This window comes from Sciurus vulgaris (genome assembly GCF_902686455.1).
Source record: "Sciurus vulgaris genome assembly, chromosome: 9".
In the NCBI taxonomy this organism is placed as follows: Eukaryota; Metazoa; Chordata; class Mammalia; order Rodentia; family Sciuridae; genus Sciurus; species Sciurus vulgaris.
In genome coordinates this window covers 106,127,091-106,147,846 of record NC_136469.1, presented here as the reverse complement: position 1 = coordinate 106,147,846, position 20,756 = coordinate 106,127,091, and the positions used below count along the sequence as shown (strand labels likewise).

Here is a 20,756-nt window from a genome sequence, read left to right as displayed (position 1 = left end):
TTACTCTGAATATATTTTATTCCTCAATAGTGCAAATAACCTGCAAGTGAGAGATACTTATTCACTTTGTTAAAGAATATTACATAAAAGAAGCATAGAAGGCTGCATTCATGTTGGAAATCATAAAACTATGTTATACCAACAATAATAGCAAAATTTAAAATTCCAATTAAGAAATCAACCACCATGAAAACATACTTGGAGTTCAGCACAGGAAGTGGTATGAAAAAATCAGAAGATACAAATACTGACAAATTTGTCACTTTATATCTTTGCACATTATCCGCTGTGAAAAATCGTGAGATAGGATAATTCTTTAATCATAGCTCCTTACAGTGAGTGTAGGGCCTTGTGTTACGCACTCAAGCACAATTTTCCTTATGGAAAAATTTCCCAACTGTGCCTTCCTATTCTTCCAAAGTTCACTTGCCTTAGGTCACATGATCAAAAGGATTGCGAGATGTGTGTTCTTGTTAATGACCAGTTTTTCATTCCTGTGTAGATTCTGTGGGTCCACTTTCTACTTCAGCTCCCTCGACAGCTGAAAGGTCTGTGTCAATAAGTGGTTTCAGAAATTTCTCAATCTTGGTTAATCTTTGCTTCAGTTTCTGTTGCATTGACTCATACTCAGCCAGAATCCTGGCAAACCGTGTTTGCAGAAGGTCTACTGACCCCTCCATTCGAGTTATCTTCTCTTCAAGGTCTTTAGGACTACTTCCAGCATTTGCAATGCTTTCATCCAGTAGACCATCTTTCATTAAGATTTGCTTCCCTTTCTCCTCCAACATAGTTTTGGCCTCTGGGTACTCAGTTAGAGCTTCCATGAGGTCATCTTTTGACAGACAGAACAGGTCTGAGTAGCCAATACTTTTAATATTGGCTGTTCTTCGATTGCCAGCTTTGCTACCTTTAATGTTAAGAATACTGATCTCACCAAAGTAACTGCCATCACTCAACACCACAAATTGAGTGATTCCATCATCTGCCACCACAGCAAGTTTGCCTTCCTTGATGATGTACATCTCTCTTCCAATATCCCCTTTCTTGCATATGTAGTCTCCAGGACTATAGACTTGGGGTTGTAATTTCAAGACCAACTCCACCAACAGACCAGCTTCACAGTCAGCAAAAATACGTACCTTTCTTAATGTGTCTAAGTGAACATTGATGGCAATTTCTGCCCTTAGTTTATCAGGCAGATACTTCAAGACTTCTTTCTCATCAACTGTTTTTTTGTTGGTCCACAGGTAGTCAAACCATTTAATTACCCTCTTTTCCATATCTTTGCCTACATTTCGAAAATTCATATATTGCTTGACAGCATCAACTCTTGACTGAAATTCTGCTCTTGCTGCATTCATGTTGGAAATCATAGAACCTATGTTACCAACAATGGTAGCAAAAATTAAAACTCCAATTAAAAAATCGACCACCACAAAGATATACTCAGAGTCCAGCACAGGAGGTGGTGTTTCCCCAATGGTAGTCAAAGTCAGTGTAGACCAGTAAAGGCTGTATACATATTTTCTAGCCAAACGACCAAATTCAGGATCATTAATATCAGGGTAGACCCATGTATCATTACCGAATCCAATAGCTTTCGAAATAGAGTAATACACACATGCATTCCAATGGATAATTATGATGATATACATAACAAGGTTAGAAATCCTGAAGACATTTGGATAGTTTGTCCTTGTTTCTGTTCTCTGGAAGAACTCAAACATACGAGAGATTCTTAACAGCTTATTTAATCGAACTTCTGGATAGTTCCACCCTAACTTAAAATATATCAGATCAGTTGGTATCATTGACAGAACATCAAGTTTAAATTGCAAATTCGATGTATATTTCTTTATGAGTTTCACTCTTTCTTTCACCAGCAATCCTTGTTCTAGATAACCTATAATAAAAGGGAAAAAATCAATTTGATATTCCTTCTTTCTTATGCTGTTGTGAATTTTCCTAAAGTAAAATATATGAAAACAATTCATATGCCTTCAATGTAATATGTAATCAACATATGCCTGTGGACTGTTGTGGGAATAAAAAATGGAGACTTGTAAGTGTGAAAGTGAGAGATTTGTATATATGCACACAAATCTCCCAGGATCCAGAATCTCATTTGGGTAAAGTCATCTTTTTCATTCACATGTTTGTGATATTGTGATATAGTAAATTACATATTTGGTTTTTGTCCTTGTTTCTGGTATACAGAGTTCTTAAAATCCTTATAATTTTCTGAACCACAGGAATGTTAGTTGCATCTTTTGGTCTGATATTTGACCTTCGACCCCAATTCCTAACACTGATTTCCTAATCTCTTAGAATTTTCTGGGTGATAAGAATCTTTTATTCTAAGAAAGCAACTCTTGGTGGGCTCCTAAAGGGAGCTGATCACCAGAAAGAATAAGCCATGTTTAGAAGCTTGAAACTTTCAGCCCCAACTTCCACTTTCTCCAGAAAGGGGAGCAGGGGTGGAGATTATGTTATATATGCCAATATACCCAACTGTGGGATTCAGAGAGTTTCCAGGTTGATTAACCCATATACAGTGCTGGAAGAGTAGCATACCCCGATTCTATGGAGACCAGAGTTCCTGCTCTTGGGACCCTTCCAGACTTCCAGACTTCACCTTTTGAATCTCTTCATCTGACAATTCATCTGTATCATTTGTCATACCCTTTATTAATACAATAAACTAGTACATTTGTTTCCCAGAGCCCTGTGAATCATACTAACAAATTATGAAAACTGCGGAGGGGATTGTGGGAACCCTGCTTTTATAACTGGTAGGTCAGGAGCATAGATCACAAGCTGAAGTTGTCATCTGAAGTAGGGGAGTGTCTTGTGGGATTAAGCCCCTAACACATGGGGTCTGTACTAATTCCAGTTAGTGTCAGAATTGGAACACCCAACTGATGTTGCAGATGTTGGTGTGTGGGGTTTCTCCACACACAGTTTGGTAGCCCCGAGTGTACTGTGTTGAGAGTATAGTAAGAAAAAAAAAATAGTTTGCTTTTCCTAATATGCACAGATCTTCTTGAACACCTGGCACTATGCCTAATAACTCATGCCATTCTCTTGACAGAATCCTAGGTCTACTCTGGAAGCTTGGATATCTGTCCTGCTGTCATTTTGCATATGGATGCCCTGCCCCTTCCATGTGAAGTGTCTCTGTGAGTCTGCATTTTCATCTTTCATTTTATCCTCTGATGGGGGCAGGGCATGCTTGTCTCTCATACTTAGTCACCTGGGATCTTTCCTTCTGTATTGTTTACCATAGATCTTATGTGTGTTAGCCCCAGAATTTCAGTACTGTAATATATCACATTAGAACAAAAGTCTGTTCCTCTTTCTATAATGCAAAAGGACAGAACAACTGGAGAATTATTCCAGGGCACTGATATTTAGAAAATGCCTCAATCTAAACTTTAAGAAGTTTAGTTCTTAAAACTTCTACTCTGCATATAATAGTTACACAAGCATGTGGAGAGCAGTGTAGAAACAATGAGCTTGTACCTATTTGCCAAGAGCACGTCAAGTAAGAAGTTATGAGATACTGCCCCTGATCAATCATGCCCTACCATGAATCACAAAATTCTGTAAAATATCTAGTATGGCTCTGCCTTTCCAAGGGATTTTCCGATTAGGTAGTAATTATCCTTTCCCCCAAAGAGTTGGCAGAATATGTCTGTTCTCTCTGGTCCTCCCACCTGGCATAAATCCAATGAACAGGAAAATGGAGAAAAACCACCACTTCATGCTCAAAAGGTTACCTAGCAATTAACATCTTTCTGAATCACTTGGAGTGGCCTAAGATGGTGAGCACATGATTAATCTTATTTTCAACTGTGCTTTTTCCTCTAAAAGAGATTTTTGTGAGTTTGTTTTACAGAATACTCGGATTCAGAAATTTCAAATCATATTATAAAGTAAAAAGCATTAAATTCTAGAATATCCAAAACTGAACATATTTACCTGTCCTTGTTCGTACAAACATATCAATAAGATAGATTATATCTGATATGTAATCCAAAACAAGCCAATATCCCAGGTAATCAGATTGAAGTTCATCAAAACATGCTCTGTAAAAGAAAAACTTGTATAAATAAAGTGAAATGGAAATTAACTGCAGTAAACTTTGTCTATTATTATTTTGAGAAGCACAATATGCTAAAGCTTAGGAGAGATTCTTAGAATGTATTTGATCAATTACGACTTTCCCAAATCTTTCCCTGAGTGGTCCAGTTTTGTTCTCATACTTCCAAACTTCAACATACTTTCCATTAACCCTAATCAGTAAAAATACCAAATCAGAATAAATGACCTCAAGTTAAAGTCAAGATACATCGGATGAAACACAGTGATCAGCAAGTTTATATTCCCTCTCTGTATATGAAATGCTTATGGAAATCATGCTTGGTTGTGGATGATTGAGATATCTATCATCTGAAAGACACTAAACCCTTTCCACTCTTGGCAACATTTTTTTTCTTGTAGGTATACACATACACACACACACCCATGTGTGTATGTGTGTGTGTGTGTGTGTGTGTGTATGTGTATATATATATATACGTATGTGTATATATATACGTATGTATATATATATATATATACATATTTCTCTCAATCTTCTTTTCATTTGTTCTAATTAGTTATACATGAAAATAGAATGCATTTTGACACAATGTACACAAATGGAGCATAACTTCTCATTCCTTTGGCTGTACATGGCGCCAAATCACATCAGTATCATAATTCAGACTTTTAAATACATGATAGAGCAATCAGAAGTTTAAAAGTACTCCCTACCCCTCATCCCAGTACTAGAGGTCCAAGTATATTGAGAACCAAAGTACCTTCTCCTGATCTCAGGAAAACACAAAGAGAATAATTCAGCCTCTCTTTACAACCTAGGGTAGAGAAGGGAAGTATATCCAAAAGAGCTTTAGGTCAAATTGTTTAGTCAGTTAACTTGGACATTAGAAGTGGATTAAAATTCACAGAAAAAAATATATAAACACCTAGCAATAAGCATTGTCCAGTTGTACATCACAGGTAAGGAGATACAAAGCAGCCAGTTGTAGTATATATTTCCTGAGGGATCAATAATCGCAACTTCTTTCTTCTCCCTAGCAGCAGGTAGAAATAAAGAGGAAGGTTACCAAGAAACAAGAACATTTTTATTTATCATAACAAATATGGTCACTCCTACCTCCCACAGTTAATGAAATTGAAGTAAGCTGGCGAAGTTTACCCTGAAGTCAGAAGGTTAACTTGGTAAGTGCACCGACTTGGTAAGTGGATCCACTTGGGGGGTGGATAGATAAACTACCAGTAGTTTACTGATAGTAAACTACCAGTATTATGTTGAACCATATATTAAATTTCATTAAGGTCTTGGTTTTACTGTAATACTGTAGTCAGTTCTATATGCCAGCCACTAAGATTACAGAAAACTATGGATATTCTACAAACTCCTTGGGAAGTTTATGGGTGGTGGAAAAATAGAAAATTTGCCACCACTTCCCAATCAGGTAACAAAGTGACTGGAAACACACTGTGTGCAGGGAGGGAACACTCCTGGCTTCTTTCTCTTCTGTAGAGAAAGAATAATCTAATACAATCTAATTCAAAACCCTTATTCACCAGCATGGAGGAAGGATTCTTTAAGAGAGGTGATAAAAGGGCAAGAAAAAGGGAAGAAGAAAACATATGGTCATATTGACACTATTTTTAAATGTTCTGGTCTAAGCCTTATGTTTTTAAGTACTTTTCTCCCTATACAAACCTATAGGACCACCTAAATGGGCACAGAATGAAACCTTTGTTTGGTAAAGAATTTTAAGTAAGTTCAGAAAACAATTTGCCTCTAATAGAAAGTAAAAAGAGCTTTCAAATGCCACTTGACCTTTCCTTGTGAAATTTTAGCTCTCAAGTGTTTGTTTTAGAAAGAACACAAGAAAGAGGTCGTGTTTTGATAGCATTTGAATTGCTCTCAAAAGAAGGCATGCTTTCACAATAAACCTTCTTTACTTTGGAGTATTTGCCATACAGTATATATTATGCAAAAGTGTTAATGAAATCATTAAATTCTTATTTCAGTTTCATGCAAGATTCTAAATACCCAGTTCTCCTTGAACTTGAATATTTCCCAGTGGTAAGTTTATCTTCACCAATGCTTGTGGAAAGCTTTTGCAGTTATGGATAACTGCAAAATGTCCTGATAAGAAAACTAATAGTTGCTAATTTTAGGGAACTTAGAAAAAAGTTTTAATTCACATTTGATAATAATTTACTTTAAATATTTGTTTTTAATATTTAAAGATGCTTATTCTTTATTTCTTCTACTTTTTATCATGGGAAATTATTCCTACATCTAAAACCCACAACAAATTTATTTCTAATTTCAATACCAATAAAAATACTCACTCTTCTTTTTTATCTTTGTTTTTCTCCTCTTTCTTTTTCTTCTCTTTATTCTTTTCCTTCTTCTTTTTCTTTCCTGGCTCCTTTTTATTTTTATCATCAGACTTGCTGAAAAGTTTGCATATGTAGTGTGAAAAAATGAAAATGTATGGGGCAACAAATATGGGAACATTTGTGTCAAAGTTTCACTTACCTCTTCTCTTTTTTCTTTTTCTTTTTTCCTTTTGGTTCTCTAAAGAAGGAATAATACCTCTGTCACATAATCATATTACACTCTGACTTCTATTCTTTTTAACTTTCCTAAAGAAAATTCTCAGCCTTGTGTTCAAAAATCTGCCCCAGTGCTTAGAAACTAGAAATCTAGTCTCCTAAACAAAATTGCTGCCAAAAAAAAAAAAAAAAAAAAAAAGTGGACACTTACCCAGATAATAAAATAAGCAAAAAATTCCCAGGTTAATTGATATGGAAAATTCAAGAAAATGGAGGGATTTAAAGGCATAATCCCAAGAAGTCAATATAAGAAACAACAGCCCCCAAAAGAGTACAGTTCCAAAAAGTATTGGTTTATTTTAAAACTAGTCATTTAGAATTTAAGCTCCTTGATGTCATTTGTATTTATCCTTAAATAAAAGCACAGAGAATTTTAAGAAAACACCACCAATTTTCTTTAGAGAAAATAATCCTACCCAAAGCAATTTTTCATGAATGATCAAAAGAACTCTGTGTTAATACATCCAAGTAATAAGACTGGACATCATATGTCTGATTGAGCATGAACCAGAGGGAACAGGTAAACTGTCAATTACCATAGTCACATCAGCACCTATTCCTCAGTTGCCACCTAGGGCCATTGTGGAATTCTTTAGGATCAACTGATAGAGCACAGCCCATGGATGGATCACTTGGTATGTGGATGTAAGACAAAAATAGGCTATGTTTATACTATAGCCTCACTTAGAGATGACCTTGAAACACAGTAGTGAGATTAATCTCCCCTATGGCACAATCTTCAAACAATACACAGTTATTCACTTTTGTATGGGAAAAAATATTTAGCTTAAGAATATTTATGTGCAGTCACAAATACTGTGACTTGTTGGTAGAGTACCTAGATGAAAAAAGATTGAAAGATCAAGGCAAATAGTTCTGGAGAAGAAACAAACTTACAGATTTATGAGCACATGCACTAAGACTGAAAATCTCTGTATCCCATTTTACCATCCATCAAATAGCAGGCACCACAGAAAGGGTACAAAACAAACAAGTAGACAGACTGACTCAGCCAGGTGTTAAAGTCAACCTCTCATATCAACATTTCCAATGCTGGCAGAATGTGGATATAAATGGAGCCACAATCATAGAAGAGATGGCTTCCCACTCACCAAGGTTGAATATCCAACCCACCAGTTACAGAGGCCAGTGCTATGACTCCAATACAGCACTCTTCAAGCTAACTACACTGGACCCTTGTCACCATGAAGGTACAACAAATATATTGATAATTGATATGTATATGTGCATATATATATGTATATATATATGGTTTATTGGTTTTTTCTGCCACAGAGCTTTAACCAGTGCCATTATTTATTATTTTAGGCTCTTAACCATAAGTTCAAAGTCAGTCTCAGCAACCTAGCAAGGCCCAAAGCAACTTGACCCTTTTTCTAAATAAAATATATTAAAAGGCAGGGGGAGTGTATGGGAATGTGGGTGAGGAGTTAAGTGGCCCTGGATTCAATCTCTGGTACCAAAAAAATATGATCCACTTACATAGAATACTGCATGACATTGTTGTGAGTCAGAGGATCTTTTTTACAGGAAAGGAAATGTGGCATTGAAGACTGAACACAGGGGGGATTCAAAATGGCGGACTAGAGGGTGGCTGCGTTTCATGTTGCTCCAGGACTCAGGACTCAAGAAGAGGAGATATAGAGAGACTTGGGACCAACTCAAAGCAGCTGGGTGAATATCTCCCGTTGGGGAGGTGTCCTGGACGAAGCGGTAGCCCCAAACGCAGGGATCTTTGTGAAGTAGAGCTGCCCGGCAAGACACCCCACCCCCCGCTGGAGCAGTGAATGCGGACAACTGGGAGCATCGGAGAGGAGGCCGCTCAGCACAGCACTTGGACTTGGAGCAACCCACCCGGGCTCTGGCAGGCTGCCCAAAGGAGGGAGTGCGCGGTGAGCTGTTTGAACTGAAAGCGACCACTCCTGAAAACCGGGGGCTGCCCAGAGAAGGAGAAGCACGGGCTCAGCACGTCACTTGGACTTGGAGCAGCTGCGCAAAGGCTCCGGGCGGCTATCCGGAGGAGCAGTGTGGTGAGTGATTTGGACTCAGAGCATCCGCTCCTGAACACAGGGGGGTTGCCTGGAGGAGGAGGAGGAGCGCGGCTGGGTGCTTGAGCTTGGAGTGACTGCACCAGGGCTACGGGTGGCAGTCAGGACGAGGAGGTATACAGTGAGTTCCTGGGACTCGTGATGAATGCACCAGATCTCTGGGTAACTGCCTGGAGGAGAAGGAGGTGCGCGGTGGGTCCCTTGGACTTAGAGCTACCGCACAGAACACCAGGCGGCTGCCGGAGAAAGAGGCGTGTGGCGGGTCACTGGGACTCGGAGCGACTGTAAGGGGCTCCAGGTGGCAGCTCAGAGGAGGTGCCGCATAGCCAGGCGATTAGGTGCAGAGCAAGGTCCCAGGACCTAGCGGCTTCTTGGTGGAAGAGCCGCACAGACAAACTGAGGGGCGGAACGAAGGCTCCAGGACTGCAGGCAGCTTCTCTGAGGAGAGGCAGCCTAAGGAGATTCATCTGCGAACGGAGAGGCTTCCAGGCCCAGGAGGTAGGTCCGGGTCCCTGGGAACATTGCAGAAGAAGGCTGCCCAGCCCAGGCGGTAGTTGTGAATTGAACGGAACCTCTAGGAGGGGAACTGACCAGCGAGACCTCCCCACCGGGTGAGTTGTCCCTGCCGGGTGAGGTTCTCCCACAAGGACTGTAAAATCAGAGACACAGGCCCAAACTGGCCTTGCATCAGCCCACTTCCTACTTCCCCTGTGGATGACCATTCGTCAGCAAGTGAAGGTACCTCTGCCCACTAGCAGGGAATATACCCCACCTGAAGGCCACCACCCCTAGAGAGGCAGCTTCCTTGTGGAGCACCACATTATCAACTTCCTCCAAGACTTCAGGCTACTGAAGGCTAAGAGGGGATATACTAGAAATCTTCAGGGACATTATAAGTCAATAGAGGAAATCAGCAATATCTCAGCGGTCCACTGATACCTGAACAATATGAGAAAACAAGGAAAGAAAATGCTGCAAACAAATCTAGATGTTACATCAACAAAACCCAACGGCAGCATGGCAGAAGAAATGAGAGAAAGGGAGTTCAGAATGTACATAATTAAAATGATCAGGAAAGCAAATGACGAGATGCAAGAGCAAATGCAGACACTGAATGATCGCACCAATCGACAGTTAAAAGAGCAAATACAGGAAGCAAAAGATCATTTCAATAAAGAGTTAGAGATATTGAAAAAAAAAACAAACAGAAATCCTTGAAATGAAGGAAACAATAAACCAAATTAAGAACTCCATAGAAAGCATAACCAGTAGGATAGAACACCTGGATGACAGAACCTCAGATATTGAAGACAAAATATTTAACCTTGAAAACAAAGTGGACCAAACAGAGAAGTTGGTAAGAAATCATGAACAGAAACTACAAGAACTATGGGATATCATGAAAAGGCCAAATTTAAGAATTATTGGGATTGAGGAAGGCTTAGAGAAACAGACCAAAGGAATGAACAATCTATTCAATGAAATACTATCAGAAAATTTCCCAAATCTGAAGAATGAAATGGAAGATCAAGTACAAGAGGTTTATAGGACTCCAAATATACAAAATTAAAACAGACCAACACCAAGGTACATTATAATGAAAATAACAAACATAAAAAATAAAGACAGAATTTTAAAGGCTGCAAGAGAAAAGAATCAAATTACATTCAGGGGGAAACCAATACAGATATCAACAGATTTTTCAATCCAGACCCTAAAAGCTAGAAGGGCCTGGAACAACATTTTTCAAGCCCTGAAAGAACATGGATGCCAACCAAGAATCTTATACCCAGCAAAACTTACCTTCAAATTTGATGATGAAATAAAATCCTTCCATAATAAACAAAAGCTAAAAGAATTTACAAAAAAAAAGCCAGCATTACAGAACATTCTCAGCAAAATATTCCATGAGGAAGAGATGAAAAACAAAGAAGCAAATCAGGAATGGGAGGAACTATCCTAAAGGAATTGTCAAATAAAGGAAGAACCAAGTCGTATCAAAATAAATAAATAAATAAATAAATAAATAAATAAATAAAATGAGCCAAATGACCGGGAATACAAACCATATCTCAATAATAACCCTGTATATTAATGTCCTGAACTCATCAATCAAGACATAGACTGGCAGATTGGATTAAAAAGAAAGATCCAACAATATGTTGCCTGCAAGAGACTCACCTCATAGAAAGAGATACCCATAGACTAAAGGTGAAAGGATGGGGAAAAACATACCATGCACATGGACTCAGCAAAAAAGCTGGGGTATCCATCCTCATTTCAGATAATGTGGACTTCAAGTCACAGTTAGTCAGAAGGGACAAAGAAGGACATTACATAATGCTTAAGGGAAGCATAAATCAGCAAGACATAACAATCATAAACATCTATGCCCCAAACAGTGGCTCATCCATGTATGTCAAACAAATCCTTCTCAATTTCAGAAACCAAATAGACCATGACACAATAATACTAGGTGATTTTAACACACCTCTGTCACCACTGGACAGATCTTCCAAACAAAACTTGAACAAAGAAACCATAGACCTCAATAACACAATCAATAATTTAGACTTAACGGACTTTTATAGAATATACCATCCAACCAAGAGCGAATACACTTTCTTCTCAGCAGCACATGGATCCTTCTCTAAAATAGACCATATATTATGCCACAAAGGTAATGTAAGCAAATACAAGAAGAAAGAGACACTACCTTGTATTCTATCAGATCATAATGGATTGAAATTAGAAATAAATGAAAAAGTAAAAAACAGAAGCTACTCCAACACCTGGAGATTAAACAATATGCTATTACATGATGAATGGATAACAGAAGATATTAGAAAGGAAATTAAAAAATTCTTAGAGGTAAATGAGAACAAAGAAACATCATATCAAAATCTCTGGGACACTATGAAAGCAGTACTTAGAGGAAAATTTATTTCATGGAGCGCATTCAATAAAAGAAGTAAAACTCAACAAACAAACGACCTAACACTACAGCTCAAAGCCCTAGAAAAAGAAGAACAGACCAACGCCAAAAGTAGTAGAAGACAGGAAATAGTTAAACTCAGAGCTGAAATCAATGAAATTGAAACAAAAGAAACAATACAAAAAATTGACAAAATAAATAGTTGGTTCTTTGAAAAAATAAACAAAATTGATAAACCCTTAGCCACTCTAACAAAGAGAAGACGAGAGAAAACCCAAACCACTAAAATTCAGAATGAACAAGGAAATATCACAACAGACAGGATTGAAATACAAAACATAATTAGAAGCTATTTTGAAAATCTATACTCCAACAAAATAGAAAATTTCGAAGACATCAACAGGTTTCTAGAGACATATGAATTGCCTAAACTGAACGAGGAGGACATACACAATTTAAATAGACCAATTTCAAGTACTGAAATAGAAGAAGTCATCAAAAGCCTACCAACAAAGAAAAGTCCGGGACCAGATGGGTTCTCAGCCGAGTTCTACAAAACCTTTAAAGAAGAGCTCATTCCAATACTTCTCAAAGTATTCCATAAAATAGAAGATGAGGGAACCCTCCCAAACTCATTCTATGAAGCCAATATCACACTGATACCTAAACCAGAGAAAGACTCATCAACGAAAGAAAATTTCAGACCAATATCATAATGAACATTGACGCAAAAATTCTCAACAAAATTTTAGCAAATCGCATACAAAAATATATTAAAAAGATAGTGCACCATGATCAAGTGGGTTTCATCCCAGGAATGCAAGGTTGGTTCAACATCAGGTAATCAATAAATGTCATTCACCATATCAACAGACTAAAAGTCAAGAATCATATGATTATTTCAATAGATGCAGAAAAAGCATTTGATAAAATACAGCACCCCTTCATGCTCAAAACACTAGAAAAAATAGGGATAGTGGGAACATTCCTTAACATTATAAAGGCCATTTATGCTAAGCCCATGGCTAATATCATTCTAAATGGTGAAAAACTGAAAGCATTCCCCCTAAAAACTGGAACAAGGCAGGGATGCCCTCTTTCACCACTTCTATTCAACATCGTACTTGAAACGCTAGCCAGAGCAATTAGACAGACCAAAGAAATTAAAGGAATACAAATAGGAAAAGAAGAACTCAAGCTATCCCTATTTGCTGATGATATGATTATATACTTAGAGGAACCAGGAAATTCCACCAGGAAACTTTTAGAACTCATAAGTGAATTCAGTAAAGTAGCAGGTTACAAGATCAATGCTCATAAATCCAATGCATTTTTATACATAAGTGATGAATCCTCAGAAAGAGAAATTATGAAAACTACCCCATTCACGATAGCATCGGAAAAAAATAAAATACTTGGGAATCAATCTCACAAAAGAGGTGAAAGACCTCTACAATGAGAACTAAAGAACACTAAAGAAAGATATTAAAGAAAACCTTAGAAGATGGAAAGATCTCCCATGTTCTTGGATAGGAAGAATTAATATTGTCAAAATGGCCATACTACCAAAAGTGCTATACAGATTCAGTGCAATTCCAATTAAAATCCCAATGACGTAACTTACAGAAATAGAGCAAGCAATCATGAAATTCATCTGGAAGAATAAGAAACCCAGAATAGCTAAAGCAATCCTTCGCAGGAAAAATGAAGCAGGGGGTATTGCAATACCTGAACTTCAACTTTATTACAAAGCAATAGTAACAAAGATGGCATGGTATTGGTACCAAAATAGAAAGGTAGATCAATGGTACAGAATAGAGGACACGGACACAAACCCAAATAAATACAACTTTCTAATACTAGACAAAGGTGCCAAAAATATGCAATGGAGAAAAGATAGCCTCTTCAACAAATGGTGCTGGGAGAATTGGAAATCCATATGCAACAGAATGAAACTAAACCCATATCTCTCACCCTGCACTAAACTCAACTCAAAATGGATTAAGGACCTTGGAATCAGACCAGAGACCCTGCATCTTATAGAAGAAAAAGGAGGTCCAGATCTTCAACATGTCGGCCTAGGACCAGACTTCCTCAACAGGACTCCCATAGCACAAGAAATAAAAGCAAGAATCAATAACTGGGATAGATTCAAACTAAAAAGCTTTCTCTCAGCAAAGGAAACTATCAGCAATGCGAAGAAAGAGCCTACAGAGTGGGAGAATATCTTTGTCAATCATACTTCAGATAGAGCACTAATCTCCAGAATCTATAAAGAACTCAAAAAACTCTACACCAACAATACAAATAATCCAATCGACAAATGGGCTAAGGAAATGAACAGACACTTCACAGAAGATGTACAAGCAATCAACAAACATATGGAAAAATGTTCAACATCTCTAGTAATAAGAGAAATGCAAATCAAAACCACCCTAAGATTCCATCTCACCCCAATTAGAATGGCGATTATCAAGAATACGAGCAACAACAGATGTTGGCGAGGATGTGGGGAGAAAGGTACACTCATACATTGTTGGTGGGGCTGCAAATTAGTGCAGCCACTCTGGAAAGCAGTGTGGAGATTCCTTAGAAAACTTGGAATGGAACCACCATTTGACCCAGCTATCCCACTCCTTGGTCTATACCCAAAGGACTTAAAATCAGCATACTACAGAGATACAGCCACATCAATGTTCATAGCTGCTCAATTCACAATAGCCAGATTGTGGAACTGACCTAGATGTCCTTCAATTGATGAGTGGATAAAGAAACTGTGGTATAGATATACAATGGAATATTACACAGCCATAAAGAATGATAAAATTATGGCATTTGCAGGCAAATGGATGAAATTTGAGACCATCATGCTAAGTGAGATAAGCCAATCTCAAAAAACTAAAGGACAAATGATCTCGCTGATAAGTGGATGATGACACATAAGGGGGAGGGTGGGAGGAGTTAGTGTTAGGGTTAGGGTTAGGGTTAGGGAGTGGGGCAAGAATGGAGGAAGAAAGGACTGTTTAGAGGGAAAAGAAGGGTGGGAGGGGTGAGGGGGAAGGGAAAAAATAATAGAATGAATCAAACAACATTACCATGTGTAAATTTATGATTATACAAATGGTATGCCTTTAACCCATGTACAGACAAACAACATGTATCTCATTTGTTTACAATAAAAAAAAGAACTACAAAAAAAAAGTTAAAAAAAAAGACTGAACACAGGATTCAGTGATCCTATCACATGCTGCCCCACTCAGAAGTTGATGATGTGATAGAGGTTTGGAGTGGCCTTTCAAAGGCAAAGTTGAGGTGCTATCATAGAGTTCAGACCCCAGGAAGATCAGGTGACACCCTCCAAGATACTATATATATGAAGAATCAACGGTCATTAGATGATGCCCTCTGCCTATACAGAGTGCCTGGGTCTAGGAATCAAGGAGTCTATGTAAGGGTGACTAACTGAGAGACAACATCCCATTCCTGCAACTTTAGGCTCGGTGAGTCTAGAATTTCTGGTTTCCTGGGGAGAAGGGGCAGGGGTCATGTCTCTCCCAGGCTATGTAACTGAAGTTCCATGAAACATTAAGCTATCACTATTCCCCAGCCACTTTTGATCCCTCATGCCAAGAATCCAATAGGCAAGGAAGAGTCGCCATACTTCCAAGTCATTGACCTTGATCATCAGAAGTAGTAGTGCTGCTGGTATACAGTGAAGGAATGGAAAATACATGTAGTACCCAAGTGACCCACTGTGGTATCTTTAAGCATTCTCCAGCCCAGATTTGGTAGGAAGTGGACAAATGCGGTAGCCATGCCTAAGAAGGGCATGATACCCAGCAGCTCAAATCCTTCAAGAATAAGTGTCTGTATTGTTTCATCAGGTAATTCGTGTATGGCAACAGATGTTCTGACAAAGGAAGAAAGGACCCTAGAATGAGTTGGAGGGAATGGGGAATTTTAGTCAAATCTTCAAAACCAGCTGCAATTGTCAAAGACTTTAATTTATTCCCGTAACCTTCCTCTTATCAGCTTTCTCAGGGGCAGGGAGGAAGAAAACAACTAGAATCCTGGAGGAATATGCCCAAATGGGTCAATTTTCTATACAGAAAAGTGGATCTGAGTCACGTACAGGTGGGCTGGATGGACATGGTGGTTCACAGATTTCAGGTATTCATTCTTTGCCTGCCAAGAGTGTTGGTTGCTGATATTTGATGGTTTTTCCTATTCCTTGGCTAACTTTGGCTGAAGAAACCACTATGCTCAATGTTATAGCCCCACTTCCTAGCACCAGCCCTCATTCAATGACTGTACATGGATAAAGGCACAGCCCTTTGATCTAATATGGGACAACTCTGAAAGTCCATTCATGCTCCAAAACTCCTCACAGGATCACACTGTATAACAACTTAGTCTCTGAAATTCAGCTTCTTCCTCTACCCAATTCTACCCCCAAATCCCTTCCAGATATTGTACCCAAGAGCATTCCCAGTAAACAAGTGTGCACAAACCTCCATCTAGTATACATTGGTTCAATTTGGAAAGGACTTATCAGGTTTCATATGCTTTTGTCAGATACTCTACCCTCAAGGAAGGGCGACTGCATGCATACAGTAGACATGGGTTTTTCTACATTTATTCAAATAAATGAATAAATAAATAAATACTACTTTTAATATGAAGTAAATCGCCAAAAAGAAAAAAAAAAAAAAAAAAGGAAACCATAGAACACCATCACTGTTATTTGATTATCTGGTTTGCCTAATTTGCTCCATATCAGATCTAGGTATTCTAAATATCAGATTTACTGGTTTTCTTTAAAACTTTAATTTTCTATTGTAAATTACTTACTGGTCTTTATTGCTGCTGTTGTTGACATTGAAAAGTGCCATGGCACCAGGCAGGTATTGCTCCCTGGAAAACACAAAACATACAGTGAAATCATGATTGACACCTGAATAATGTCCATTGTAAGCAAAAGGCCTTAAAGAACAAATTCCTTTCAGTTTCTGCTCACTACTAAAAATTTCCTAGATGATTTTTGAAAATATAGGGCCTCCATGAAGCACAAGTACCCAAATACCAGTGTTTTGAACCATTGTGTTTAGTTCATGACTGTTGGTGGATGTTCATGGCAAGAATTAGCATCTTCCTTGGCCTTCAAGTGAACCAAGGTGGATGCTACTAGCTCCCACCAAGTGACCTAAGATAGGTCAGGGAAGATAGGAAGAGTAGAAAAGAAAAATGAAAACAGTGGAAAAGCTTGGGAAGGAAAAAAGCAAAGTAAAAGTATCACAGAATGGGAACCCTAATCCACACCAATGCCTCCTTCCACACCCTCAGAGCCTCATGCTGACCATGACTGTCTTACTTCCTACTAAGGAAGTGTACCTCTTCTCTTGTAGCTGTTCACTCCTCTGCACTGTTTCCTGGAAGTAGGGTCAAATGGGATAGAGCAGGTTAAAGAGTGACAGCCAAATTTCTTATGTAAAATTGCTTCAGAACCCTGAAAAATTGTCCTTCTTTCCTCAGAAAGAAACAGAAAATCAAAGAGAATTAGGCATGATGTCTCTGAAGGGATTGACGTGAGCCTCATGGAAATGATCAAGTGTACTTGTGCGACTTGGAACCCAAGGCACAAGCAGTGGCAGGAATTACAGCCAGGCAGTGGCAGTTTTCCAGTAGAGGACAAGGATTGGAACAGAAGGAGCAAGTTACTCCCGAGATCCTGTATAGTGTCTGAACATTTGCCCAGCCCAGTCTTTGGAGGGAGTAGAAGACTTCTTGTCCAAATAATAGTTAAGCCACATCCTGAGGGACAGGTTCTGCTGCTCACCTCTGTGATGGGTCTCCCATTCTGCATGAGTCGTGTTTAAAGGAGCCTCTTGCATGGAACCTCTCATTCTCTGATTCATCAGATACAGAGGCACTGTCATCATTGTCCGAAAAGGAGCTACAGTTCAATAAGAGGCAAGGATGAATTCAATTAGTTTCAACCATTGCAGAGGAGCAACATTTCTCCTATGAGGGACAACACGACTCACCTCTTCTTTCCTTCTCAAACTAACATAATTTTTTAATTAGGTTGGGGTAAAAACTGTATAGAATACACGGTATTCTATAGAGCATATGCAAAATACAGTAAAATGCACTTATTAAGAAACCATTTTCTAGGATTCCACATTCATAATTATTTGATGCATTGGTTGATGTTAACATTTATCAAACAGAAAGTGGGATATCTGGGTTTTAGATCTTATTATATAGTTGTATGAACTCTCATTTCCTAATAGTCTCTTCCATTAAAAAAAACTCAACCACATTTACACACATTCTGTTAATTTACAGGGCAACCACTTTGTACTTTTAAATCATATTAGTAACAATTCATACTCTATGTACTTTTTCACATTTATCTATGGCAATGTCATCTGTTTAAATTCAAAGTATCCCATGAGGAAAGGACCTGTCAATGACTAAAGAAATATTTGGTGTTGTGTGCTTCTGAAAAATTATCACAATATTGTCCATGCTCATTTGTTATACAAGTTATACTGTTTCAAAGTATAAATAAATTCATGACATTATATTATAAAGCATAAGGCTAAAATTTATAAAGTTAAATTGAAATTAAACCTAGGTGAATCAAAGAACAATGACTACTATTAAAAATACATAAGAAAATGCATGGATTTACCTGCATGCTCCATTTTCCATCCTTCTTATTTCCTTTTCAATATCTGGAACAATCACATTGGGCATATTTACAAAGGAGTGCCGTGTATTGATAATATTTGTCTTCATGGTTAATTAAATACCTGAGGAGAAAGAAATCTTAATAGTGGGATGACTTTTTTATGTATATAATCAAAAGTTTGACTTTATTATTCTTTCAAGGCTATGACAACACTCATTTCCAATTATACATAGGAATTGTTTTTTAAAAGAATATAGACATGGTTCAGCCCCTTAACTTCAGTTGGCCTGTTTTGTGGTGTACATTCTTTAATTCAAAAGTGTACCAGAGTCAGGTGTGATGGCACATACCAGTAATCCCAGCAGCTGGGGAAACTCAGGCAGGAGGATCACAGGTTCAAAGCCAGCCTCAGCAACTTAATGAGGTCCTTAGCAACAAGTGAGACCCTGTCTCCAAATAAAAAATATTTAAAAAACAGACTTGGGATGTGAATCAGTGGTAAGTCCCTAAATAACACTGATGACACAGTATGAAAACCCCTGACCTAAACTCTAATCCTGATATATTATTTTCTAAGAGCAGGTAGAGCAGGCAAGGTCAAAACTCAATTCTCTTGGGCTACTTCCAGCATGAGGTATGTTCTGGTTACTGCCATCCACTGCATTGCTGTGTCCACCTCCTCCGGCTTCCCTCAGTCGATGATTTCTGTCCATGCTCCTCATAAAGGACCCTCCCGTCAGTGTGATGGCACTCAACCTGAGAAGGCCAGAAACCAGAGTCTGCCATTCTCTGCTGCCCCTGTGGTCACAAAGACTCCATGCTAGAAGGGTCCTGGCTGCAGAGTAGTGCATATTCTCCCCCTCGATCCCCTTCTTCCCTTGATCACCTGGGCCTAGAGGGTGATCCTCATCTTTGAAAGAGCACAGAAAACAGCACATGTGATGCACCCCTTGAGGAATTTCCTGGAAACCCTTGTAAAACTTTTGTTTTGGTAAGATTGGGGGCCCCCGTGGGTATCAGTGGGGCAGAAACAAGAATTATACACTGTCCATGATCATGCAAATGTATTTGGATTCAAAGACTCCCTGGGTCCAGGGAAGTTTAGGTTGTGCAATCATTGTACACATTCAAACCAGGCTACTATTTGAAGGTACCCCCTGAGACTGCTAGATCAGCCAGTTGTTTATAGACAGCATTCACTTCTGACTAGTAAGTCCTAACAATGGTAATAGTTGTTCAATATGTTTAGTATTACTCTTCCCTAATTTTATTATTTAACAGTTTTATGTATGTCACGGTTCTTCAAATTAGTTTATAAGTTCTTGGGATCCAGGGCAATTTCTTAAAAGTTCTTTTTTAATCCTTCAAATGTCTATTATGATGCTACACAACTAACACATGGTCAATTCGTAATTTACTTAGTTACAAAGCAGTCCGTCCGTGGTCTGCTAATTTAGAAGATTTCCTCTTTGTTTACATGTTTTTAAAATGGAAACAATGGTTCTAATTGAACAAAATATTTTGATTTGTATAGGACGTTTTTTTAAAGCTTGGAATATGCTGTGAAAATAGACTTTTATTAAAGTACAAAATGGTTTTCTAATGGCAATTCCCTGCCTAGTCCATACTGTTTCACACCACTGTGCCTTTGCATGCTCACTCCTTGGGTCAGAAAGTTAGCCTCCCTTGAGTCCAAATAGGTGCTAATCATCATGGAAATCCAAGCCACCACATCCTCACCCTTGACCAAGCTAATTATTTCCTTCTCTTCTCTACCATTGCATTTCATACACATTTCAATTATTTTTCTATGTGCTGAAGGTCACAACTGGGCTGTGACCTTCTCTAAAATATAGACCTTTATCACCATGGCTGGGTGTTTGCACATAATACTACTGCTTGAGTTTATGAATTCTGTTTTTGAGTTCTAAAAGCTGTACCCACATGACTTTTCATTAGAAATTATTAAAACTTGATGAAATTTACAAAGATTTTGAAGTGGTTCTTATGGTGGCAAATATGGTAAACTGCCCCCCCCCCCCCCCCCGCCAAAAAAAAAATCCATTTTTCTCTCCTTCCAGTATGCTTTTATGTTCTGGAAAAAACTGGAAGCGTGAAAAAAAAAATCTGCATTTCCATAACTCTTTTGTAGCTCAGATTCTAGGTGCCATTTAGGTTTAGTCAAACAAATGCACTTGCATGAGATTTGGAAGACAGAGATGAAGACAACAGTTCTTCCTCCTCTGCTATGGCTGCCAGCAAAAGCAGGCAAAGGGACATTAGGTTTTTTTAGAGAGCAATCCTTGAAAGGGCACTAGCATTCTGGGTGCTGAAGGCAAGGCATCTACTC

General features: G+C 38.4%; 1 protein-coding gene across 1 annotated transcript; it reads right to left on the bottom strand.

Moving 5' to 3' along the window:
- Positions 1-335: 335 nt before the first annotated feature.
- CNGA1 (cyclic nucleotide gated channel subunit alpha 1) lies at positions 336-18,513 on the bottom strand (the record flags this gene model as incomplete). Its single annotated transcript, XM_079153925.1, has 8 exons — positions 336-1,903; positions 3,982-4,088; positions 5,031-5,138; positions 6,439-6,543; positions 6,629-6,667; positions 16,561-16,623; positions 17,546-17,662; positions 18,407-18,513. The coding sequence occupies 8 exons, from the start codon at positions 18,511-18,513 to the stop codon at positions 489-491; spliced, it is 2,061 nt and encodes a 686-aa protein (XP_079010051.1). The 3' UTR covers positions 336-488.
- Between the last annotated feature and the right edge of the window lie 2,243 nt (positions 18,514-20,756).